Raw genomic sequence first — 27,559 nt, 5'->3', positions numbered from 1 at the left:
TGTAACTAGAAGATAAGTCTGATCCTGCTGCTACCTCCTGTGTCTGCTCCATTGATCACCAGACATCTGGCTGACTAGGCAGGTGGTCTCTTCCAACTGATTCCATGTGCTTGGTCAGAAAGAAGAGAAGACTTTGCTTCTATCAAGGACATACACAAAACTTCAGAACAATGCAAGGTTGGATAACTATTATTGTAGCTAAAAGGATGTTAAATTTTGTATAAAGTTGAAAGTCAGCTTTCTCTGCAATTCTTATGGTGCCTATTTGTTGATTATAGGTTACCATGTGTCTAAAGTTTGGACTTTCCATTTATTTTCTAATTACAAAAATATGGGCTTATCATTCACCAGAGATGATTTGGTTTAAGACACTGACTCAGCCTAAAACAACCCACTGATACACCAATCCATTTATTCCTTCAACGCAGTTTCTTATGTATGCCAGAATATACTAGCCACAGTAAATACAGAGACCAGAAATACACCACCAGATTTTGCAGACCACAGTTCCTTTTAGGGTACTACCGTGTTTACTGCTCATGTGTTGTCTCACTTGTATGAAAGTTCACATAAGAAGGCAAGTTAAGAACAGAAAGTTACTTAATATATATAAAGTCAGAGCAAAGGAATATGCCCACCTTTCCTGCCAAGTGAGCAAGAATGTTCATTGTAACTGATTAAGGCATGTAAGTACAACAGCAAATACTTATTTTCCATTTGTCTATTTTTTTGCCAATTAGCAAAAATATTATCTTATACCAAGCATGTTATAAGGTGATTGAAAAGATTCAAGTTTGTTTGCTTATTTTTTGTAGAAGTTATATTCAAGACATCTTTCCATGGTACATCTTGGCTGTGGATGGAAATTTGACATACTTTTTATTTTCTTTACCTGTTACATATCAAATCTTAGGATGTATTACTTCCAAGGTGGTTAAACTTATTCAAGATTGACTGAGTCTCCTATTTTCCTTAAATTTACTAGAAGTGAGGCTCCAAGAACTACAGAAAATAGAAGGAAAGTCTCCATTGAGCCATGAACTGTGAGCACCTGGCATTTAAGCATGAAGAGTAGGGCTTCTATGGTAGGGACTGGAGTAGGCAGCATTCCAGGAAAGGAGCTCAGAGGTCAGAAACAATAGATTATCAGTTAAATACTTCTGGACCAAAGAAGACCTTGAAATCCTGGCTCGGTGATGTATACATATTTAATACACAATGAGAAGCTCCTTGAGGGTGAGTGAGAGTGATAGGGCTGAAGAACAGGAGACAGAAGACAATTCAAATGTCCTTACACAGAAAACTGATTATATAGATCATGGTACATTCATATAACATGATATATTTACTAATTAAAACATAACACACACACACACACACACACACAGTCACTGCATAACAATGTTTAGTTAACAACAGACTGCCTGCATTGATGATGGTCAGATAATACCATATTTTCACTGTTATCTTTTCTATGCTCAGATAAGCAGATGCTAACCATTATGTTAACAGTTGTTGCTTATTCAGTACAGTAACATACTGTGCAGGTTTGTGGCCTAGGAGAAATACACTACCATATAGGCTAGGTGTGTAGTAGGCTATACCAGCTAGGTCTGTATAAGTACACTTTGATGTTTGCACAACAGTATCACCGAACGACACTTCTCAGCATGTATCTCTGTAGTTAAGTGACACATGCTATAAGTGTTTGTGTCTGTGTGTGTGTGTGTGTGTGTGTATACACATCATGATAGATCATTGATCATCATTAATCTATAGTCATTATTATTTACAAAATACTTTATATTTTATTTTTTATAAAATACTTATTACAGAATACTTTACTAATGAGAGAACTAGCAAGATGGCAAAGCCAGTTCAAAAAAGTGTAGGAGTAACAGAAATATTTATAGTCACTGAAAAAAAGAATGCTAGGATGTAATTGCCATAAAACTAAACTGGTTATTGCTTTACAGGCAACAAGGGTATAACCTTTGAGAATCATTTTCAGCATCATCAGTTTTCTTAATCCAGAAGTTGGAAAACTTTTTTTGTAAAGGAGTAAATTTTTTAGGCTTTGTGGGCCATATAAGTTCTCTGTTACGTATCCTTATGTTCATGGACTATATAAAAACACTCTCCTATCCCAAGTTGGCCCACAGACCATGGTTTGCAGACTCCTGATTAAAGCCTAATCAATAGCAAATAAAACAAAATAAAGATACCTATTCTAGAGAATTAGATAATCCTCAGGTGAGTCAGTTAAACAGTGTTTCATCATGTCATTCAATGGACATGTATTCTTTTGGCCATTTGCAGGTTTTGAATATGGAGATACATATTTATATATTTTTGAGGCAGGGTTTCATTGTCACCCAGGTTGGAGCGCAGTGGTGCAAACATGGCTCACTGTAGCCTTGAGCTCCTGAGCTCAAACGATCTTCCTTCTTCAGCCTCCCATGTAGCTGAAACCAAAGGCATGCAACACCATGTCCAGCTTTTAAAAAATGTTTTGTAGAGATGGGGCCTCACTTTGTGGCCCGGGCTGGTCTCGAACTCCTGGGCTCAAGCGATACTTCTGCCTTAGCCTCCCAAAGCATTGGGATCACAGGCATAAGCCACTGTGTCCAGCTATATTATTTTTTTCCTAACAAAGATGCCTGCTGGAGGGAGCTGGAGGGGAAACAGTGAGGGAGAATGTGAAGGAATTTGAAGAGGTAGGGCCTTGTGGGTGGGATAGCCACACTAACCTCTTTTCTAGGGGCTGTCCTGGTTTACTGGTATAAAAATTAATCACTCTCTTTCACTCTCAGAGTGTCCCAGTTTGGATGATACATGATAAATGGGTCATGTTAAGAAGTTTGCTCCTCAACATAAAATTAATAGGAAGGGTTGACAAATTTTAAACTAGTCAAGTGTGATATAATCAGATTTGCATTTTGAAAGGATGGCTGCCTTGTTGGTAATGGATTTGAGGCAAAGACAGGGGATGTTAAATGGTTGTTTACCAGGAAATTTGTCTTTCAGGTTAAACAATTTGTTAAACTTTCTCAACAGCAAGTTAATTTTGAAAAAAAAGAAAAATCAGAAAAGTATGTTGTTTGATTTAATCAGTTTGTCAGTGGATAAAGACTGTTGATTTAGTAGCCCCATATAGATGAAGACATTTCGTAGTTCATTTAGTTAAAACCTATGACTTGTTAGATTTGTTTGCCGCGTGGTTATATTGTGTTCTTGTGCTTCCCTGGGTGTGGATAATGAGAAGACTGTAAAATGAAACATGCTTTATGGGATATGCCTTAGCTGCAAAGCCAATAATCCAGAATGCAGAATTACAAAATTAGTGAGAGGATTTTGTCTTAATGACTGTATGAGTGCTGAGATCACCATTCCTTGATTTGTTCACAGTTATATCCCCAGCAAATAGCATTCAAGAAAATTTGCTGAGTGACTGAAAGAATGAACCCCCCCAGAACCTTATTTCTTATAATACTGTGCTCTGTCTTCTTAAAAATCTTAGGTACAACTATTCATAAAGCTACTCATTTATCCCGTTGGCTTAGAATCTCTGAATGAAGACTGTAGTCAAGATTATAGACGTAAATATATTTTCCAAGAATCTTGGAACATATTTTCTATTAATGTTTTTTTGTTCAGGGTTGAAGGACAGTTTCACAAAATAGTTTGCTTAAGAATAGAGGTGGCAAAACCAATTTTCATCAAAAAAAGAATTAATGTCACATGGGTGTTTTTATTGAGAACATTTAAAATGTATCTTCTTTATTCACTTTTTACAGTATTTCATCTGGCATATAAGAACTAGGAAGAAAACTTAATTAAAATGCATATTCAGACCAAGTATGAAGATATAGTATCTTTATATAATGAGTGAATAAAATCAGAGTAACTATTGATTGTTCTCTAAATAATTCAGATGCTATAAATACAGGACATATGCATAAACACTTAAAATCACAAGCCAGGACAACGTAGTGAGACCTCATCTCTACAAAAACAAAAAATTATCCAGGTGTGGTGGTGTGTGCCTCTAGCAACTGGAAGGCTGAGATGGGAAGATGACTTGAGCCCAGGAGTTGGAGTCTGCAGTGAACCTTGACCACACCACTGCACTCCAGCCTGGGTAACAGAGCAAGACTCTGTCTCAAAAAAATAAAAAATATGTAAAATCACAATCACACTTTAATAAGATTTAGAACCTTTGGAAATATAATAGTAATAAAATACCAAAAATTATATTTCTTAAATTTGGTTCTTAAAAATATAATTTACTTAAAAATATATCTTCTAGCAGTGTGTGGTGGCTTATGCCTGTAATCCCAGCACTTTGGGAGGCCAGGGCAGGCAGATCACAAGGTCAAGAGATCGAGACCATCCTGGCTAACATGGTGAAATCCTGTCTCTACTAAAAATACAAAAATTAGCTGGGCATGTAGGTGCACGCCTGTAGTCCCAGCTACTCAGGAGGCTGAGGCAGGAGAATTGCTTGAACCTGGGAGGCGGAGGTTGCAGTGAGTCAAGATCGTGCCATGGCACTCCAGCCTGGTGACAGAGTGAGACTCTGTCTCAAAAAAAAAAAAAAACTCTTGTAAAAAAATAAGAAAGTTTACCAAGTTTGAATCTTAAGCAATTTGAATAACTGTTGGGTTAATGCCTAGACTGTGAGAAAGTTGCCAACTTTTCACACTTTTCATTAGTTTTCTTTTTCCCTTTAATTGTACAATAGTAAGTCTAGTATCATAATATTTGCAAACTGCCCCCTGTTCTCTAATAATCTCTGTTCATTTCTTGTTGTGCTGACTGCAGTCTGACTCTCGAGTGAGCTGCTTTATCTGCAGCACCTGGAGGTGTTGGCCGTTTTCTTGGGCCTCTACACACCACAGAACCAAGGGATGGACAGATGTTTTCTTGCTCTTCACTGCTTTTTTAAGACCATAGTTAACACCTCCTCCTTCAATATCCCTTACCTCCATCCTTACCCAACCCTATCTTTGAGAAACACATTTTTAGATTATAACATCCTACATTCTTAGTGCAGCAGTTTTCTATCATTCTCTTGGTGATTCCCATCATTTGTTGTATTATATAGTAACTGACTTACTACGTTCTCTCCTTTCCACTTCTGCCATCATTCTTCATGGCTTTACTTAGCCACATAGATTATGCATGCCAAACTCTGGCCTCTCAGCACCTATATTCTCTCTTTCAGCAATCTTACCCTCTACTCCAGTGGTCAACAGACTTTTTCTGTAAAGGGGTTTGTATTTTCAGTTTTCTGGACATGTCTTTGTTGCAATTATTAAACAATGCAATCCTAGCTTTATACCAACATGGATAATACATAAACAAATTGATGTGGCTATGTTCCAAAAAAAAATCTTTATTTACAAAAATGAATACTCTGAAAAGCCGCTTAGGGACTTAAAACAGATGAGGCCATGAGCCATGTGAATATTGGGGAAATAATTCCAGGCAGAGGAAACATCAAGTGCAAAGGCTATGAGACAGGAGCTTGCCTGGAGTTCTCCAGAAGCAGCAAGGATGCCAATGAAGTTGGAGTGCAATGGGCCAGGGATGAGTAGTAGGAGAGGTTAGGGGGATAATGAGGGTAGGGGAGCGAGGGACCTTTTAGGCCATGAATGGAATTTGGGCTCTTACTCAGAGACAGTAAGTGGAGAGCCATTGGAGGATTCTGAACCTAAGGACAATAATCAGATTTAAGTTTTAACAGGATTGTTCTGGCTGCTATGGTAAAGACAGTGAGAGGGCAGGGTAGAAACACAGAAATGAGATAGGAGGCTACTGGACTTGCCATAGATCAGGCTTGTAACAGTAGAGGAGATGAAAAGTGGTCAGATTTTCTCTATATATGTATGTATATTCCATCTCACCCTATTATATTTAGAAGGATTTGCTTTCAGATTAGATTTTGCTTTCACAGAAAGGGTCAAGAATTACCTTGGGGTTTTTATGAGCAACTGGAAAGATGGAAGACCATGGATGAAGCAGGTTTTAGGGGGACGATCACGAGTTCTTTGAGCTTGTTTGGTTTGAGATGTCTATGAGATAAGTGAAACAAGCAAATGCACCACACATTTGAGATGTCTGACATTCATTATAACTTCCTTGATTTCATGATAAATAGATAATTATTCTTTACTTTAGAAACATCATTGATCTAGGCTGAACTAACTGTTCTCTCGAAGGCTTAGAAAAAAATATATTAGGTGCCTGATAGATGCAGACTGGTGCCTGCAGCTATATTTACTAGTATTCTTCATTATTCCAATGGCATCTAATTCATGAGCAAGTTCATAAATAACTCCCATGTTTTTCTCAGATTGTGAGCCTAAGATTACAGAATGTATTTTTCGTGTACTTCTTTTGCGTATATTATCCAGGAGAAATAAACTGATATTTTAAGTGCTTTCATCATAAAAATAGATATATAGAGGCAAATGTTATTGGATAATATAATATTATAGTACAATATGTCTACAAGCCAGTTACATTGCATTTCTTAACATGTATTAGGATTTTAAACTCACAGATTTCCTGTTTATAGGACATATCAACTTTGGAAAAATGCAATAAATGAATTTTCAAAAAAGGAATTGAAAGATGAGAGCATTTGGGCTAATGAGTCTCTAGGGAAAATACAGTTGCAAGTGTTAAGATAATATGATAGTAAGTTACAAAGAGAAGATGATCTAATAAGATTTTCCATTTACTATTCTCCAGGGGCTAGTGTTATAAAAGCAGCTCATCTGCTCGGTTAATTTTCTGAAGAGCATATTTTTGATTTGGCAAGATAAATGTTCTATGTTTTCTCTCTAGTTATTCATTAAAAACAATTCCAAAATAAAATGAAGTATGTTTTAAACTTTAACTCGAGAGTGTTGAAGAGAGAAAACTCTTACACTTAGAGAATCATATTCAGCTTTGTATTGGTAATTACTGTATTGTTTATTTCCTATACTATTTATTAGCCATAATCATCCAGGAATGTAAAAATGTAAAAACTTAGAAAGGATCTTATAGGATCTTCTTAAAGGATCATCTAATCCAGTGCTTATCAAGTATTACTTACTGTGAGCTAGAGTATAAAAAATGTTTTATATCATGGCCCAGTGTATATTTTATATATATATATATGTGTGTGTGTCTGTGTGTGGTGTGAGTGTGTGTGTATGTGTGTGTGTATGACCCAAGCAAAAGTTTCACAAAGCAATAGTTACCTTTAATGTGAAATATACTTCACCATGTTTGATTTTATTCTTGTTATTTTTTATCTCCTTTAAAAATTGTTTCTTCTAGCCAGGAATGGTGGTGTTTGTGTAATCCCAGCTATTCTGGAGGCTGAGGTAGGAGGATTGCTTGAACCAGGCATTTGAGAGGCCAGCCTCAGCAACATAGCAAGACCCCATTTCAAATTAAGAACAAAAAAAAGATTGTTCTATTTTTCCTTACAGAAATAACAACTCTTCATCGGCAAGGGATGCGCCTTCTCAGGAATACCTTTGCTTTTCCATATATTGTCTGTCTTCCCTTACTTCTCCCATACTCATTAAAATTTCTGATAAGGTTCAGAGAGTACAGTAAGATAGACCAAGACAGACGTCTCTCTTCTTTTTTGATTTTTTTTTTTTTTTTTTAAGACAGGGTATCACTCTGTTGCTCAGTCTGGAGTACAGTGGCGATTTCTCAGCTCACTACAACCTCCGCCGCCCTGGTTCAAGCAATTCTCCTGCCTCAGCCTCATGAGTAGCTAGGACTACAGGCATGGGTTACCACACCCAGCTAATTTTTTGTAATAGAGACAGGGTCTCACCATGTTGCCCAGGGTGGTCTCAAACTCCTGACCTCAAGTGATCCGCCTGCCTCAGCCTCCCAAAATACTGGGATTACAGGCGTAAGTCACCGCACCCAGCCCTTTTTTAATATTCCTAATGGCTAAGGATATTGATGAGAGATCACTGACTAACTTGCAATACATAGTGGAAGATAGAATAACAAAAGCATAAGGCAAGAAGAAAGGACCGTTGGAATCACCAATCAAAATTCTTAAAATAAATGATATTAATGCAAAATTTAAAGAGGGAAGGAAGATTTTTCTATATAAATGACTATTGTTTCAATACTCTTGAAATGAGTATCAACTTTTCCAAGAAATGAAATTACCTTTTTAGAAAACAAAATAAGCAGAATGGAATTATTCAATTAAAATATACAACAAGATAATCTCAAATTATTTTTCAAAGAAAACAAAGAATGTTTCCAGATATTACTAAATCTATTATTTACTTTACCCTTAAATTTATGTTTTTATTAAAAATGAGCAGGACAGAGTATTACATGAATTACCTATTTACTTTTATATTGTTTTAGTCTTCTATAAGCTTCTATATTTAGCCATTGATGACTTTTTTCTTTCAAGCAAAAGAACTGATTGTTCTTTCATGCTGTTTGTAGTGTCATGTGATAGATGTGGCTGATACCCATACAGTCAATAGTTACTGATCATATCTCCCACTTTCTAATTTCTTCCCAGGTTGAAATTCTCCCAGGTAATAACTATTTTGACCCATCAGAAACCCAGTTGGATTATCTAGGCTTCTAATTAGTGCTGGCTTATAAAAGGCATAATGATTTCTTCTAGTCAGTACTGAATGCTATTATACTAATCTGATCCTGTAGATATTGAAGATAATCTAAACTTGGCTTTTAATCTTGAATCAGGAGTGGGGTGAGGATTTGGGAATAAGGATGGAGACCATAGTCACCAGAGTTGATATGCTTTGACCTTCAGGACTTATCTTGGGATCCAGTAACTTTCTTTGTGTACTTTTAGAATAGTTTTTAAAGTAATATGGATGGCATTCCCTATGAAGTTTTCATATAATAATCACATTTGATTATTTTAAAAAGTTAATTAATATTCATTCCTATTCTTAAGTGTAAGCAGTGAATTGCTTTGAAATATAATTTAATGTTAGTTGATATTAAGTTTACAAGGTAGATTTTTTTGTCATTACAGGAAGAATATCTGAAATTTTACTATAATTTTTCAATTTCTGATATAGAAATTAATTTTAACTTTTGAGTAATGAATAATTACTTATTTGGCATTTATAAATGGGGCATATTGCTAAATAGTTTTTCAAAAATACATATCCCTTATGTAACTTTGTGTGTTCAAATAGCTAAAATTAGAACAGATTGTGGCTTCTAAGCCTGACCACTTCATTTGTTTGCCTTAGCCAGCTAATCAAACTCCCAATTTTTTATGCTCAAATGTTAAAGTTTCATGTTAAAACAAGTAAAAAAAGACAAAGTATAAATGCTATGTAGGACTCTTGACCTTAATAACAACATAAAAATTAATATGTATCTATACCTGTCTATATTTCTATTCAGTGTTTTAAAAATGAACATCTCTATTTCAAAAAAACAGCATATATTTTTTCTAATGTACTCAAGTTAATATATTTTATACTGGGAAAATGAAAATCAAATGGTGTCATTTTATTAACTGTATTACTTGTGTTATAGGAAATACTTTTTAAAAAACCACATAGATTTGGCTTCACTTTTCTAGAAGTGTTAGTTTGATTTTGAACTTAGTTTTCAGTGCTTTTGTGTTTTCTATTTGAAAAGTTTTCTCTCTAGAAATGAGCAGCTTTGTCATAAATAAAGCCAGGAGAATAATGGTTGAGCTGAAATTTCTCTCCAGAGAGTGTAATTTGACTGTTAAAATGTTCTAATACTAGTGTGTGTGTGTTTTTACATTCTTAATGTAATATTGAAAAAAGTGTATGTAGATATAAAATTAATACATATATGTATATATTTATTATTTTTAATTTACAAATGAACTTAATGTTGACTTCCCTCTTTTGGGGTAGACTTGGCGTGTTGGATGGCCTAACTTGGCTAGTGCTTGTTTTAGCTGTGAATTATAATTAACTACTGATGGGAATATAAAAAGGATCTGACTTACAAGCTGCCATTTTTGCATCCCAGTATGTGAACCAAATCCAACTACCTCAATCTTTGAAACACCGCAAAGCTAAAAATGCAAATTCTGCTTCATTAATAACCAGGACTATTACTCAGAGCTGACAAACAATGATTATGAGGATATAATACAATCTGTTCTGTATGAATTACTCTATTAGTATCATGATAATATTGGCAGCATTGCCCTACCATGCTCAGTTTTAGAATTTTTACTAATTCTTTCTTACTTTCTGAGGTCAGACTCATTCTTTTTTTCTGCTAAATTTGCTTATGATATTGAAAAACGTATTTGAGGACAATGTGGTCAATCACACATTTCAGATTAAGTCTTTTCTGTTTATTTATCTATTGTTAGGTAACAATCCCCATCCCAGATTTAATGGCTTAAAATAACATCAGTTTATTATTTGTGATAATTCTTTGAGTTGACTGGATTCAGTCAGATGGGTGCCCTACTCACATGGTGTAGCTGAGGTCATTCATGCAGTTTCGTTCAGCTATGAGCTCTGCTAGTAATAGAATGTCAAAATTATCTCTTATCCTCAGAGGTTTCTCTTCATGTGGCCTCTTGTCTTCCAATCGAACCTGATCTTTTCTTTTAGCACAGCAAGTGGTTTCCAAGATTACAGCTCCAATGTAGAAGACTTATTAAGGTTTTGCTTGCATCACACATGCTACTCACTCAAAGCAAATCACATAGCCAAGCCCAGAGGTAATGTGGGAGGGGACTGCACAAGGACATGAATAATGATAGACATAGTCCACTGGGGTCCACCAATGTAATTGACTGCCTCATCTCCATAATAAATTTTAGTGAAGAGGAACAGATAGTGAGTTTGGGTTGTATGGCAGAGTAAGAATCAGTATAATTTGAACCAAATAATATTTTATATAAATAATTTCATAAAATTATAATTAACCTTGGTTTTATTTTGTGTGGGGGGTACTGTTAAGAAATGGAGGAGGAAGGAAGTAGTACTGAAATAGAAAACATTGACTTTGTATCCTGTCAGCCTTTTAGGAAAGATATTAAGTCTCAATAAAATAATATATTCCTTTTCTTTTGACAGAAGTGTTTCTAACATGTGTCATCAAAATGGATAAGATGTACCTAATCACTGTTGACACAGTTTCTACTTGGAGTTTAATTTTCTTACTCTTTACCCTCTTCTCCCTTGCCCATTCATTTCCACTTCCTCTCTCTCTCTCGCTCTCTCTCTCTCTCTCGCACACACACACATACACACCTTTTTGTCCATGTTATCATAATGTCCATGATGTGAAAGTTAATTTTTGGAAATGAAAATGATTTAAATTTATGATATTTTGTATGTTGGGTAAGCTTTCAGATTCTTCAACTTGCTAGCATTTTTGGTACATTAAATGTTCTGTCAGATAAAACAGCTGAGTCACTGGCAATTCTCATATTCTTAATTTGAAGTGGAAAAATAACAATTTTCTGGGGCTTTAGGAACTGTATAGAGAGACAAATGTGGCTTCGTATCCTAGACATCATCTAGCTACCTCTGTACCCTCAAAATTATAGCATCACATTTTAAACCTACAGTCAAAATGGTTTTCTTTTTCTGTGGAAATTGTCTGTTACATACTTGTTACTACTTTTCTTTCTCTAGTCACCATAATTTTTTTTTATTTCTTCTCTTTTGAATTTTTTTTGAATATTATTTTACCCTGACAAACCAGCTCATATCCCACCAGGTATTTGGCAAGTAGTTTGTTCACAGAAAGGTTTTAGGGAGCCCACGTAGTATTCTCAGTAAGAACAAGGTCTTTGGAATCATCCAACTCTACATTTTGGTCCTAGCCAGGCCAATTACTTGCTGTTAACCTGGAAGTTTCCTCCATACCTCTAAGCCTGTGAACATTCATTTGTAAAAGCTTATGGCAAAATGTCCTTGTGGTGCTTGCATATATTAAATAATATAACTCTTGCAAAAATTATTTGCATTGTGCCTGACAGTAAGAACATAAGTTTTATTATATCTTTTAACCCCTTAAGTGAAATGAGGAATTAAATAGAAAACTTCTATCATATTTAATTAAAATTTCTCAGATCATACAAGGACCATGGTCTATTTGACCCCTTCTTTATGGAGCTAATATTTAGCTAGAAACTGCAATGGAATAATGCAAGAACACAGAACAGGAAGAGAAAGCAGCGATCCTGCAATCATTCAAATGTGATAATATATGCAGGAGAGAAAGGAAAAGAATTAGGCCATGGGTCAGCTAACCTTTGGAACTATTTTTAGCCTCAGAAGCACTTTTATCCCCCTTATAAATTCCATACTTAAAGTTCCAGAATTTAAAATTTGATGAGAACTGTTGTGCTTTTTCAGGTTGTGAAAATTCATTTATTCATACACATAATTTTACCTTTGAGCAAACTTCAAAAAGAATGACTGCCAAAATGTATTATAACCTGTTTTCTCAAATGTTTTTCTCATTCTCTTTTTTAAAATTTCTCTCTAAAAATGTCATAGGGACAACTGTAATTAGGCTAATTGCGTCCACTCATATGTGCAGCTTGTGGCAATAACAGAGCAGTCATAGAAAGAACGAGGTGCAGTATGCTTCAAAATGCAGCATCTGCAGTGCTGTCAAGGCCGGCCATGCCGTCAGTCTTGAGCTAACAGCTGTGATGAACAGAATGTTGTGTTATTCCTTTGGTGTGAAAATGAATTGACAGTTATTTATAGGGAATAATTAATGTAACATTTTGTAAAAGTAAACATGATTTTCAATCCTTGAGAAACTGTTAAAAAGGAAAAAAAGAATAGGAAATGAAGGATACTTTTGACCAACAGAAAAGGCTTGAAGAGAAATAGATGATGTCTACAACTAAAACACTATCTTCCAGACCGTTTAGACATACCATCAACTCTGAGAATAATAGTTGAAGAGTTAAACATTTTTAAAGGAAACAAACCCATCCTCACGGTAATTGTGAACATGTGGAATGTCTCTGTGAAGACTATAGTATCTACTTTTGTTAATACAGTAAGTGAAAATCATGACAATTTCTTATAATTCTGTTTTTTCAGTTCATTATTTAAAATAAGAGAGTGGAAGGAAGTAGGGAGGGACATAGGAAGGAAGGAATAAAGGAAGGAAGGAAATATGTATATATTAATCCCAAGTAAATATGATGCTGAATATGTGATATGAATAACACATTTATTCATAATCTCACATGGTCAAATGGCTGGTTAGACATATTAGAGATTATTTTGGAATTGTGTGATGCAAAAGAAGTAAACTTGGCTGAATGATTTGTCTCAAACCCTTATCACATGTTAGCTCGTTAAGTGCTTTTGTATCATGTGTTTGATTATCATGTTTCCATCTGAACAACTCCTGACATGTTCAAAAAATAATTGATTTCTGAATGATGATATTTAGTATTAATTAGTATTAATAAGTGAATGGAAATAATTCTAAGAAAATGTTATTCCCAGGATAGACAGAAATTATTGCTACTTCTCCAGTTGTACCTGAAATATTCTCCTCTGTTCAGCTGTATACCTCTTCGATCTGGACACCTGAGATCCTAAGGCTTTTACCTTCAGACAGTGGAAGAAAGTAATGGTGATTTCCTCCTGGTCACATTGTAGACTTTACTTTTCAGTTTAACTTTGATAACATGGGAACCCATCTTATTTTCCAGAATAATTGTTATGAGTTCTTTAAGAAGCCATGCCATTATTTAAGTTCATTTGAATACATACTGTATTATAGCTGCTAAGTGAGATATCTCTGAAACTGTGTCATTCAAGAAGCCAGTGAGCTATCTATCGTCCATGGCCCAGCTTTCTTTACTGTACTAAATGATCATTAGAAGATGCACCATCAAACCAAACTCTTTATATTCTTCAGCAGCATAAGTTTAAGCAAGGCTAGCAGGCATCTCTGATATTGGCAACGTGAAGAATACCTTTCACACCATTAAAGTGATGGAAGAATTGCTTATGTAGCCATCTTTTTATTTTATTTATATACATATGTGTGTGTGTGTGTGTGTGTGTGTTATGTGTATATATAACATATATATAGCTATCTTTGGTGAAAATTTCCATCCCAAAACCTTCTATAGTAAATGCTCAAAAACAATTTGATGAAAGACCATCTACTATGTGCCAGATCTCTGTGTGGGATGCAAGACTTACAAAATATGGTTCCTGTTGGGCAGTATTGGTGATGAGACTATATACTGAAGAAGGGAAAGGTATTAAAGGTAGTAAATAAAGATAAAATATGCTGCATGAATGACCTCAAGGGTGACACTGTGACAAGTAAGATAAGCGTGGCAGGGCAGCGGGGACTGCAGTGTGCTTACATTTCATGCACTCAAGAGCTAAGTAGAGGGTCTGAGACTGAACTCAAGCTATGTTGTAAAAGATACGGACGTATCAAAGGCTAAAATAAAATGTAATGCCAACATTTCTAGCTAGGAGACATATGTCCATGTGAAGTGGGGTTTAACGTTGATCGTTGGAATAGGTATAACACAATTTTTCTTCTCTTATTTTTTTCTAGTGCGACTTCATGATAGCATATCAGAAGAGGGCTTTCACTACTTGGTGTTTGATTTGTAAGTATATACTCTGTATTCATTATTTTTGCAATCTAATTGAGGACCGTTTTGAATTAATGGTTTTTCTCATTGTACAGTCCAAATTACTGACTGCTACAATATTTTTTAATGTTCTTCAAGTAACATTCAACTCTAATTCTTTTGAAAAGAGGATACTACTCAGCATTGTTTTATTTACAATTTAATTTAACCTTAATTTGAATTAACCTTAACCTAAGTGAAATAGTTATTTCTCTTTGCATTGTCCATTGTGATGTCATGAGTGGTTCTCAATTCTACCTTGTAGCACAAAAATGTTTGACATAAGCAAAATTTTCCATTTAATTTTTAAGAGTATGTATAATTTATTATCTTAAAGTAAAAACAAGACTCAAGGAAGAAACTTGGATTACCAAAATTGATTTAAACTAATCAAGACTTTTAAAGTGAGGTGCTGTCAGCAAGAATGAAGGGAAAATAATGACTCTTGGCAGGGATATAGTGGCAGGGATATAGTAAAACAGGCCACACATATGGTTGGTAGGAGTTTAATAAGAACATACTTTCTGGAAATCAATTTGGTGCTACTGTGCTCATCAAAGGGAATAAAAAATGTTTGTATCATTTGACTTAGTAATTTTACTCCTCGGAACAAAGTCCATGGAAAGTATACCCTAAATTCAGTTAAAATTTTATGCTGAAAGATGTTCATTGCATCATCCTTTATAACGGGGGAGAAAAGAAAAGAAAGAAACCAACTTAAGGATCCAATTATAGAGAAATAGCTACATAATTATAGTATATTCATATAATGGACTACTGCCTAGCATTTTAATGTGATGCCACAGAGTTTTGGGAAAGATTTAAAAAATTATTTCACATAATATGAGTTTGAAGGTAGGTTAATACTAGGTTTGGTTAATTCAGTACTTCAATGATATCATTAAGAAACTGTGTTCTTTCCATCTGTCTGTTCTTAGTATTATGTGGGTTTGTCTTCATGTTTGAGTTCCCCTATGGTCTGAAATTGACTACCACATTTTCAGTTATCACAGTGACTTCCAAAGGCAGAAAAAGGGGAATCAAAATTCTATTGCATAAGTTTTTATTCATGGAGAAATCTTTCTCAAGAGCCTCTCAGAAGATATCTGTTCAAGATTCCTTAATTAGAACTGCTTCTCAAGCCCACACTAAACCAGGTATTTGTTAAGGGAATGAAATTACAACTGGCATTGACAAATAATAATTTAGTCTGTAGATCCGGTGAGGGAACTGGCCTCCTCTTAATCATGTGATACCCAGTCCAGAACTAAATTGTGATTTTGTTATTAAGAAAGAATGGGAGTTTTATCTGTTGGGTAGTGTCATGCGCATCCATGTGAAGAGACCACCAAACAGGCTTTGTGTGAGCAGTAACGCTTTTTAGTCACCTGGGTGCAGGTGGACTGAGTCCAAAAAAGGAGTCAGCAAAGGGAGATAGGGGTGGGACAGTTTTATAGGATTTGGGTGGGTAGTGGAAAATTACAGTCAAAGGGGATTTTTCTCTTGCGGGCGGGGACAGGGATTACAGGGTGCTCGTTGGGGAGCTTCTAATACTCATTGTCCAGGAGAAGGAATGTCACAGGGTCAATTGATCGGTTACGGTGGGGCAGGAACAAATCACAATGGTGGAATGTCATCAGTCAAGGCAGGACCTGGCTATTTTCACCTCTCCTGCGGTTCCTCAGTTGCTCCAGGCCATCTTGATGCGTACCTGCCGGCTTGGGCTCAGAGGCTTGACACGTAGGCAGCCAAGCATATCTGCCATATTTAGAATAGAGACTAAAGCGCTACTTCTGCACAATCCTACTGCACAGGCTCCTCTCCACAGTCCCAGTTCATCTATGGCTTGCTCATGTGGCCGTAGTTTCATCTGGCTCTATGTTGTTCTAGTAGTGCTTCCTCTTCAGTCCTTTCTCAGCTCTTGTTTTTACTTTTTCCATTATTTTTTCTTCCTTTCCAATGTTTGAGTCCCTTCTTTTATGATTTTTTTTCTTGAGCTTTCTTTAGCCATTCTTTTAGGATAGGTATGCTAGCAACAAATTGTTAGTATTCCTTTTTCTGAGCTTGTCTCGATTTCCCCTTTATTCCTGAATATTTTTGCCAGATATAAAATCCAGGTTGAGAGTTCTTTCAATGTTGTGCCACTTCCTTCTGGATTCCTTGATTTTTGATGAGACATCTTTGTCATTCTAATTGTTTTTCCTCTAAAGATAAGGTATTAGTTCTCTCTGGCTGCTTTAAAATTTTTTGGTTTTTGTTTCTTTTTTTCGTTGTCTTTAGTTTTTAGGTTTGTCTATGATGTGTCTTGCTTGGCTTGGATTTCTTGGAGTTTACTCATTTGGAGTTCACTTAGCCTCCTGAATGGGTCCATTTTTGTTTGGCAAACCTGGGAAACTTTTGGACATTGTTTCTTTGAATACCTTTTTAGCCCTACCTTCTTTCTCCCTTCCTTTTGGAGCTCTGATGACATGAATGTTGGATCTTTTGTTAGAGTCTAAGAGGTCCCTGAGGCTCTGTTTGTTGTAGTTTTCCCGTAGTCTGTTGTCTTTCTGTTGTTTAGTTTGGGTAATTTATTATTGTTCTGTCTTCAAGTCTGATTGTCTAATTCTTTCCTCTGTTTTTTTTTTTTTTTTTTCTGAGACAGAGTCTCACTCTGTCACCCAGGCTGGAGTGCAGTGGTGCGATTCAGGCTGGAGTGCAGTGGCGCGATCTCTGCTCACTGCAACCGCCGCCTCCTGGGTTCAAGCAATTCTCCTGCATCAGCCTCCTGAGTAGCTGGGATTACAGGTGTGCGCCACCATGCCGGCTAATTTTTTTGTATTTTTAGTAGAGGCGGGGTTTCACCATGTTGGTCAGGCTGGTCTCCAACTCCTGACCTCGTGATCTGCCTGCCTCTGCCTCCCTAAGTGCTGGGATTACAGGCATGAGCCACTGTGCCTGGCCCATCCATTGAGTTTTTTATGTCAGTTATATTTTTCATTTCTGCAGTTTCCTTTTCTTCTTTATAGCCTCTATTTCTTTGCCAAGATTCCCTTTTGTTTGTTTGTTTCAAGTGTGTTCATAAGTGCTCTCTGAAGCATTTTTTTATTATGGCTGATTAAAAATCCGTATCAGATAATTCTGACAGCATTGTTATCTTGGTGTTGCTGCCTGTTGATTATCTTCTCATTCAAATTGAGATTTTCCTGGTTCTTGATACGATGAGTGATTTTTGGATTATATCCTGAACATTTGGGGGTATTATTTTATAAGACTTTGGATTTCATTAACTATTCTTTAGCAGGCCTTCTCTGATACCAGAGTAAGCAGGTGCCATCTTATTACTGACTGATGGGGGCTGTAGTCCAGGTTCCCCCCACAGCCTCCACTGACATGCCTGGGTGGTGGTTCCTTATGGCTAGGTGAGGTTATTGGAACGCAGGGATTTTTATTTTTTCTATATTTACTGGGAGCAATACACCTACCATATTTTTTAAGCAGCAGACATGTTATTTCTTCATACATTTAATTTGTCAGATCTTTGTTTTGCAGATCAAGGTATGGTATTGTAAACTGAGATATGTCCTTCATGCTATGATGAATGGTGGAATAAAAAACACTTTTGTGAGTTCTCATTACTTAAGTAATAACATTCTGAAGTGAGTTTGATCACAGCTTGGTCAGGGAGGAAACACTTTTTTCTGTCCTTTTAGGTTCAGTGCCTGGGGCATGAGAATTAAACAAGAGAGAGATTAACAAGAGACAAGGCATTAATTTGTATTAATATTTATGTGCATGGGAGTTCACAGAAAAGAAGTGAAACTCAAAGAAGCAGTTAGGCTCAGGCTTTTATACCCTTAAAAGAATTTGGGCTTCAAGAGATAATGGAGAATTGACTTATGGAAAAGTGACTAGTAAATATATGAAGGAGCTAATGGAAGATAAGGGCTATTTTAGTAAGATCTGTTTCTGCAAACTCATCTGCTGTCGACTCCCTGTCTTCTGTGATGAGTCAATCTTTCTCACTGGTGTTGGGGAAAGAGAGCATCTTCCTTAAAGGGAAATTTATTCCCTGCTTTTAGGCAGATAAGGGAGGGCAGATAATTCTCTCTATATCTGTTGATTCTCACTTAGCTTTAGCTCAAAATAATCCTTATGCCAAAGTGGCATATTTGGGCGTGATATATTTTGATCTCCTGCTGCTGCAAGAAGCACTTCAGTGTTAGGTCAAAACCTTCTACTATGGCAGTTTTCCACAGTCATCAAATTATTTATATCTATATTTTAAAATTTATAGCTTCTGTATTCCTTATTAAATTAAGGGCATGATGAGAATCACACAGTTTATTTTTTCTTGTATCATTTTTTAGAAATTCAGCACAATATTTGGTGAAGAACATAAAGAAAGCAGTTCACATGGAAACAGAATAAGATTTTTAACTAAAGTGGATTATGTCTTTAGCAGTGGTATTTGTTTGGGTTATTAATGTCTTTGAAACCAAAGTGAAGAAGGTAAAAGTTTACATACAAACCATAGTAATTTGAAATATGCTGCAACAGGCAACTGAACTTCTGCCTCTAGAATGAAGGGCTCAAATTCTTGCAATTATTCTTTAGTATTTAAAGTTTAAGAGGAGCATTATCAGCAGTTATCCTGAAAATGATCTACCAGTAAATGAGATTAATAAACTAAACACAATCCAATAAAGCATTAGAAAAATTGAAAATCCATCCAGCATTAGAAAAATTGAAAAACAATGGTTAAAAGTATGCATTTTCAATGACTGAAAAGAGAGCATAACAGATATAAGTGTCTAATTTCTCAAAATTACATGATCATTGCAGCAATAATCTATGAAAAGGAAAAGTAAGCAGCTTTAGAAAAATGCACATTTTAAATATAGTTAAGAAATATACATTGATATCTTAAAGATATCAATGAAATACTTTCATGGAAAATTAGAGCCACTTACCCAGTGAGTTCCGAGATAAAATAACTACTTGAATTCCCAAAGAAGGAATGTTCCTTGTGTTCCTCCTTTTGATGATAGTTTTGGCAGTGTGGTGCTTGTACATATTTCCTGTGGAATGTTAGCTATTCAGAATCTAATGAAAGTTCTATTTTTATAGGTGCATTGAGTCTTCTTCTAATGAAATGATTTTTACTTTCTAAAAAATCAAAACAAAGAACATGAGTTCTATGAAAAAATTTTCTTCTTTTTTTTTCTTTTTAAATTTTATTTTATTATAGAGATGGAGTCTTGCTATGTTGCCCAGGCTGGTCTCAAACTTCCGGTCTCAAGCTATCCTCCCTCCTCAGCCTCCCCAAGTGCTCAGGTGTGAGCTACCATGCCCAGCCTCTTCTTGCTATTTTAAATTTATATATATATATATATCAAGAAATATATAGAAAGATATATATAAAGAAATATAATAGCAAGAAACATATATAATAACAAGAAATATATATATTTCTTGCTATTTTAAATTTATATATTTTTATTCAGTTATCTAGCCATTTTTAACAATAAGGCATTAGTAGTCTCTTTTGCAGATAGACTCAGGAATGAATGGGAAAGGCTTTTATGAAAGCAAAGTCATCCCCTTCCTTTATCCATGTGTTCTCATTGTTCAATTCCCACCTATGAGTGAGAATATGCAGTGTTTGGTTTTTTGTTCTTGCGATAGTTTACTGAGAATGATGATTTCCAATTTCATCCATGTCCCTACAAAGGACATGAACTCATCAGGAAGGGGAACATCACACTCTGGGGACTGTTGTGGGGTGGGGGGAGGGGGGAGGGATAGCTTTAGGAGATATACCTAATGCTAAATGACGAGTTAATGGGTGCAGCACACCAACATGGCACATGTATACATATGTAACTAACCTGCACATTGTGCACATGTACCCTAAAACTAAAAGTATAATAATAAAATAAAATAAAGCAAAGTCATCTTTACAGCAAATAATGAACTGCCCTGATTTTTTTCAAATAATCCTTTCCAGGGTTTGTGCCTAGCATGGTTTCTAGGCACACCTCAGCAGCTCTGGAGAACAAGGAGGGCTAAGTTTATAGAGATGTGAATTTACCAAAAGATAACCGAAATGGAGCTAGATTGTAGTCCCCAAGGGAGAGGCCTTCAGGCAGAGACTTCAGCCTTAAGCAGATAAGGCAGATCACAGATCAAGTTCATTTCTAGGGCTAATGGTAAATAAGGCTTTAACATGAGCAGTCACCTGAACATATGTGTTGACATTGAAAAATTGTTTTCCCTCTACCCGTTTTAGGTTTATCGGCTGGGACCCCGCAAATTAGACTGACAGGAGAAAGATTAAGGAAAAAACAAGCAAACAGACGTTTATTAAACTGTGTATAATATGTTCACATGGAAGCACTCAGAGATGAGTAACTCAAAAGGGTGGTTAGAACTTCAGCTTATATATCATCTTAAAAGAACAATAAATTCTTAGAGAAGAGACAAAACAAAGGAAGAGGACTTTGAGTCTATAGGAACAGCAAATTGTGTGAAGGTAAATAGATGAGGATAATTAATGGCAGATAATGGCTAGTTGTAGTAAAGTTTCTTATGTGGATTCCTCTGGTGCAGTCTCCAGGCTCAGGCTCTAGGTTGTCACTAACTTCTGCCTTCCCTGGAGAGAGGGCAGGAGAGAAAACTCTACAAATTTATGTCATGCTTTTAGGCAGACAGAGGGAAAGCAACGAGCTTTATCTGTATCTGCTTCTTCACAATTGCCTTCAGCAAAAAATAATTTTTACAAGTGGCATACTTTGGAGTGACATATTTTGTTACCCTTCATTAATGACATTTATTTCAGGAACTGTATGTCAGAGAAAATCCGTATTATGTGTTTGTTGAGTGAATACTTGTTCAAGAGACCAAAAAAAAATTAGTAATTACAGTATAATACAACGTTTGCCATGATATTGTTCTGTGTAGACAGCTTCAAGCAAAAATGGACTTAGTTTAGAGATAGCTTAGCCCAGTTAGAAGTCACTGAAGTAAGGTGTTGGGAGAAATAAAAAAAAAAGAACTAAAATAGTGTAATCCCTTTGAAAATACTTTATAGAACATAGCTGAGTCTACAAATTTTGTTTCAAGATCATCATTTGTATTTAAGAAGCAGGCTGGGCACAGTGGCCCACACCTCTAATCACAAGTGCTTTGGGAGGCTGAGACAGGAGATCGCTTAAGCCCAGGAGTTCGAGACCAGCCTGGGCAACATAGCAAGACTCTTTGTCTACAAAAAAGTTTTAAAAATTAGTCTGTGGTGATGGCACTTGCATGTAGTCCTAGCTGCTAGGGTGGCTGAGGCGGAAAATCACTTGAGCCCAGAAGTTCCAGGCTGCAGTGAGCTGTGATCATGCCACCGCACTCTAGGTGACACAGCAAGAACCTGACTTAAAAAATGAAAAAAAAAAAAAAAAGAAGAAGAAACAGTTAATCTACATAAAATGCATGATATTTTAAATAGCAAACCCTGATGCTATAACTATACTAAATTTCTTGTTTGTTTTTAGAAAATGGAATTTTGTTTGAATCAAAACATCTGGGCTATTTTAAAATGAAATTTAATGTTCATTATAGTGAAAACCAATGAATCTAGAATTTTAGTATGTCTCATGTGGGAAAAATACTGGTTTTCCAGTACGTATACTAACAATTTTAGTGTTTTTTTTTTCCCTCATGAAAGGGCACATCCGGATCATGTTCCTTTTATTGAAAATTAATAAAACAATTAATGATTTTGTTATATTTTTTAAGGAAGAACACTTTAAATGCTCATGACATTCTGTCCTTTTAATAGAAAGGGATGCTTTGTCATATACTTTTGATTCTATTCTGAGTGGAAGGCAAAATACACGATTAACTTCTCTCTATTATGGTGCTCCACAGTGGCAAATTAAATCCTTCTACCCACGCATCATGTTTCCTTTATGTTCGTGAAAACTTTCAGTTTGTGTGGGATAAGATATAAACTTGTCTCCTAAAGACTCTTTAGTTACAACCTACAGAAGGAGGTAGGTTCTTCGTGATAAATACTATTTGATATCAGAATTTTTTTCAGGGATAATTGTCATAAATTCCAGAGGGCCTATGTCTATTTTATTTCTTCACTTTAGTAATTTTTATTCTTTGATGAGAATAAGGATTTCTTCTTAACATATCTATACCATCACATTAATTCTGTGGCTCATGCTTGTAACCTCAGCACTTCAGGAGGCCGGGGAAGGAGGATTGCTTAAGCCTAGGACTTAAAGATCAGCCTGGGCAACATAGTGAGACCTCATCTCTACAAAAACATTTTTACAAAGTAGCTGGTGTGGTGGTATGCACCTGTAGTCCCACCTACTTGAGAGGCTGAGGTGAGAGGATCACTTGAGCCCGGTTCATCAAGGCTGCAGTGAGACAAGATTATGCCACTGCTTCCTAGTTGACAGAGCGAGACCCTGTCTCAATTTAAAATAAAAATGGTAATTATTATTATTATTGGCCTTTTTAATACAGATCTGGATTTCTTGGTGTTATATCACCTCCCATATTTATTATAATTCATCTTCATGAAGTTAGATAAAATATTGTGGAATATAGGATTTTTTTGAAACTTTGACAATTCTTTTTAAACTTTTAATAAACTTTATATTTTAGATCAATTTTAAGTTTACAGCAAAAATGAATGGAAATACAGAAAGTTCCCATATACCCTTATCTCTACAAGTTTACCACCTCCTACACTATCAAAATCCCCACACAACATTAGTACATTAGTTATAATAGTACATTGTACTACTGTATAAACCTACTTTGGTACATGATTATCACCTAGAGTCCATAATTTATGCTAGGGTTCACTCTTGGTGTTTTACATTGCATGGGTTTTAAAAAATGTATGATGTTCTGTAACCACAATTGTAGAATCATACAGAATAGTTGCATTGCCCTAAAAATCTTCTGTCTTCTGCCTGTTCTGTCCTCCTTACCCCCAACTTCTGGCAACCACTAATCTTTTACTGTCTCCATAGCTTTACCTTTTCCAGAATATCATATAGTTAGAATCATACAGTATATAACCTTTTAGATTGATTTCTTTCACTTAGTAATAAAGTCAGCCCTGGGACAACATGGGTTTGAACTGCACAGGTCCACTTATACGTGGATTTTCCTCCACCTTTGCCATTCCTGAGACAGCAAGACCAACTTCTCCTCTTCCTCCTCCTCCTCTTCAGTCTTCTCAATGTGAAGATGATGAGGATAAGACCTTTATGATGACCCACTTTCACTTAATGAGTGTAAATTTATTATCTCTTCCTTATGATTTTCTTAGTAACACTTTCTTTTCTCTAACTTAACTTTATTTTAAGAATACAGTATATAATACATGTAACATACAAAATATGTGTTAATCAACTCTGTTATCCTTCAGGCTTCCAGTCAACAGTAGGCTATTAGTAGTTAAATTTGTGGGGAATCAAAAGTTATACAAGGGTTTTCAACTGTTGGGGGGTTGGTACTCTACCCCTCATGTTGTTCAAGAATCAACTGTACACATTTAGATTTCTTCTATTTTTTTTATGGCCTTATAGCTTATTTCCTTTTGTCGTTGAATAATATTTCATTGTCTGGGCGTACCAGAGTTTATTGACTTACCCAATGAAAGACATCTTGACTGCTTTCAAATTTTGACAATTATGAATAAAGCTGCTATAAACATCCATATATAGGTTTTTACATGGACATAAGTTTTCAACTCATTTGGGTAAATACCTAAATGTGCTGCTGATGAATCATGTTGTAAGTGTATATTTAGTTTTCTAAAACACTGCCAATATTCTTAAGTGGCTATACCATTTTGCATTCATACCAGCAATGAATGAGAGTTCCTGTTGCTCCATACTGTCTCCATAGCTTTACCTTTGTAAGAATTCTCACCAGCATTTGGTGTTATCAGTGTTCTTGATATTGGCCTTTTTAATAGGTGTGTAGCGATAGTCCATTGTTATAATTTGAAATTTCCTAACGACATACAATGATTAACATCATCTCATATGCTCGCTTACCATCTGCATTCTTCTATGGTGAGGTATCTCTTCAGGTTTTTCATCCATTTTTTTATTAGATTGTTCATTTTCATGTTAAGCTTTGAGGGTTATTTGTATATTCCTAGCACTTCAAGAGGCTGAGGCGGGCAGATCACTTGAGTCAAGAATTTGAGACCAGCCTGGCTAACATGATGAAACCCCATCTCTACTAAAAAGACAAAAATTAGCTGGGCATGGTGGTGCATGCTTGTAATCCCAGCTACTTGAGAGGCTTGAACCTAGGAGGCAGAGGTTGCAGTGAGCCAAGATACTGCAAGCCATTATACTCCAGCCTGGGTGACAGAGTGACACTCCATCTCAAAACAAACAAATGGACAAAAAAGAGTTATTTGTATATTTTGGATAACAGAAGCTTTATCCGGTGTGTGTTTTGGATATATTTTCTTTCAGTCTGTAGCTTTTCTTATCCTCTCAACAGTGTCATTTGCAGAGTGGAAATTTTTAAGTTTAAGTTTTTAAGCTTATCAATTTGTTTCTTTCATGGATTATGTGTTTGGTCTTATATCTAAAAAGTCATCAGCATACCCAAGATCATCTAAATATTCTCCTTTGTTTTCTGGGAAGTTTTAGAGTTTTGTGTTTTACATAAAACATAGGTGTGTGATCTATTTTGAGTTAGTTTTGGGGAAAGGTGTAAGGTCTGTGTCTGCATTCATTTTTTTTAATGTGAGTTTTCAGTTGTTTCAGCACCATTTATTAAAGAATGTTTTTTCCAGTGTATTGCCTTTGCTCTTTTATCAAAGATCAGTTGATTATACTTATGAGAGTGTATTTCTGTACTCAAAGATCTCTTCTGTACCGTTGATCTCTTTGTTTGTTCTTTTGCCAATAGCACAGTGTCTGATTGCTGTAGCTTTATGGTAAGTCTCAATGTTGAGTAGTGTCAGTCTTCTATCTTTGTTCTTTTCCATCAGTATTCTCTTGGCTATTCTGGGTCTTTTTTCTTTTCATATGAACTTTAAAATTGGTTAGTATATATCAAAAAATAACTTGCTGAGATTTTGATTGGGATTTCATTGAATCTGTAGATCAGTTTTGTGTGTTCTGACTGCCCCCACTGACTGGCCATTCCCCCATTCTTTCCCTTTCCTCAGGCCTTCCTATTCCCTGAGACACAAAGATATTGAAATTAAACCAATAAATAACTTTTCACTGGCCTCTAAGTGCTCAAGTGAAAGGAAGAGTCACACATCTCTCATTTTAAATCAAAACCTAGAAAGAATTAAGGTTAGTGAGGAAGGGATATCAAAAGCAGAGATATGCTGAAAGCTAGACCTGTGCGCCAGTTAGCTGAGTTGTGAATGCAAAGGAAAAGTTCTTGAAGGAAATTGCAAGTGCTATTCCATTTAGCAAACAGATGATAAGACAGCAAAACAGCCTTATTGCTAATATGGAGAAAGCTTTATTGGTCCATATAGGTGATCAAACCAGTTATAACATTTCCTTAAGCCAAAGCCTAATCCAGAACAAGGCCCTAACTTTCTTCAATTGTTTGAAGGCTGAGAGGGGTGAGAAAGCTGCAGAAGAATAGAGGAAAGCTAGCAGAGGTTGTTTCTTGAGGTTTAAGGAAGGAAGCCATCTCCATAACAAAAAAGCGCAGTGTGAAGCAGCAAGAGCTGATGGAGAAGCTGCAGTAACTTATCCAGAAGATCTAGCTAAGTGATGAAGGTCTGTGCACTAAAAACAGATTTTCAGTGTAGATGGAACAGTCTTCTATTGGAAGAAGATGCCATCTGGGACTTTCATAGCTTGAGACAAGAAGTTTTAAAGGACAGCTTTCAAGAACAGGTTAACTTTCTCATGAGGGATTAATGCATATGATGACTTTAAGAAGACATGAATGCTCATTGACCATTCCAAAAATTTTAGGACCCGGCCAGGCGCGGTGGCTCATGCCTGTAATCCCAGCACTTTGGGAAGCCGAGATGGGCAGATCACCAGGTCAGGAGATGGAGACCATCCTGGCTAACACGGTGAAACCCCGTCTCTACTAAAAATACAAAAAATTAGCCGGCCTGGTGGCGAGCACCTGTAATCCCAGCTACTCAGGAGGCTGAGGCAGAAGAATGGCGTGAACCCGGGAGGCGGAGCTTGCAGTGAGCTGAGATCATGCCACTGCACTCCAGCCTAGGCGACAGAGCGAGGCTCCATCTCAAAAAAAAAAAAAATTCTAGGACCCTTAAGATAGATGCTAAATCTACTCTGCCTGTACTCAATAAATATAACAACAAAGCCGAGATGACAGCACATCTGTTTACCTCATGGTTTACTGAATATTTTAAGCCTGGCATTGAGATCTACTGCCTGGGGGGGAGAAAAATGATTTCTTTCAAATATTACTGCACACTGACAATTGACCTAGTTGCCCAAGAGCTCTGACGGAGATGTACAAAGAGATGATTGTTGTTTTCATGCCTACGAACGCAACATCCATTCTGCAACCTCTGGGTCAATGAGTCATATTATCTTTTAAGTATTATTATTAATACATTTTGTAAGGCGATAGCTGCCTTAGATAGTCATTCCTCTGATTGATCTGAGCAAAGTAAATTGACAGCCTTCTGGAAAGGATTTACCATTCTAGATGCCATTTAAGAACATTACTTATTCATGGCAGGAGGTAAAAATAACAACATTAACAGGAGTTTGGAAGAAGTTGATTCCGTCTCTCATGGATGATTTTGAGATGTTTGAGGCTTCCAGTGGAGGATATAACTGCAGATGTGAAAATAGCATGAAGACTATAACTGGAAGCAGAATCTGCAGATGTGACTGCATTGAT

The 27,559-nt window shown here is 36.0% G+C and overlaps 1 protein-coding gene across 27 annotated transcripts in view; it reads left to right on the top strand.

The window, feature by feature from the left end:
* The window catches only part of CAMK2D (calcium/calmodulin dependent protein kinase II delta), a 319,504-nt gene that overhangs the window by 144,923 nt on the left and 147,022 nt on the right, over positions 1-27,559 (top strand). For all 27 annotated transcript variants that reach the window (XM_063603579.1, XM_057302147.2, XM_024928504.4 and 24 more), the window contains exon 4: positions 14,596-14,650. In XM_063603579.1, coding sequence (XP_063459649.1) covers positions 14,596-14,650 — 55 coding nt within the window. The remainder of the gene's footprint in view (positions 1-14,595; positions 14,651-27,559) is intronic.

Source organism: Pan paniscus, chromosome 3 (genome assembly GCF_029289425.2).
Source record: "Pan paniscus chromosome 3, NHGRI_mPanPan1-v2.0_pri, whole genome shotgun sequence".
Classification (NCBI taxonomy): Eukaryota; Metazoa; Chordata; class Mammalia; order Primates; family Hominidae; genus Pan; species Pan paniscus.
This window is presented reverse-complemented; position numbering and strand designations above follow the sequence as displayed.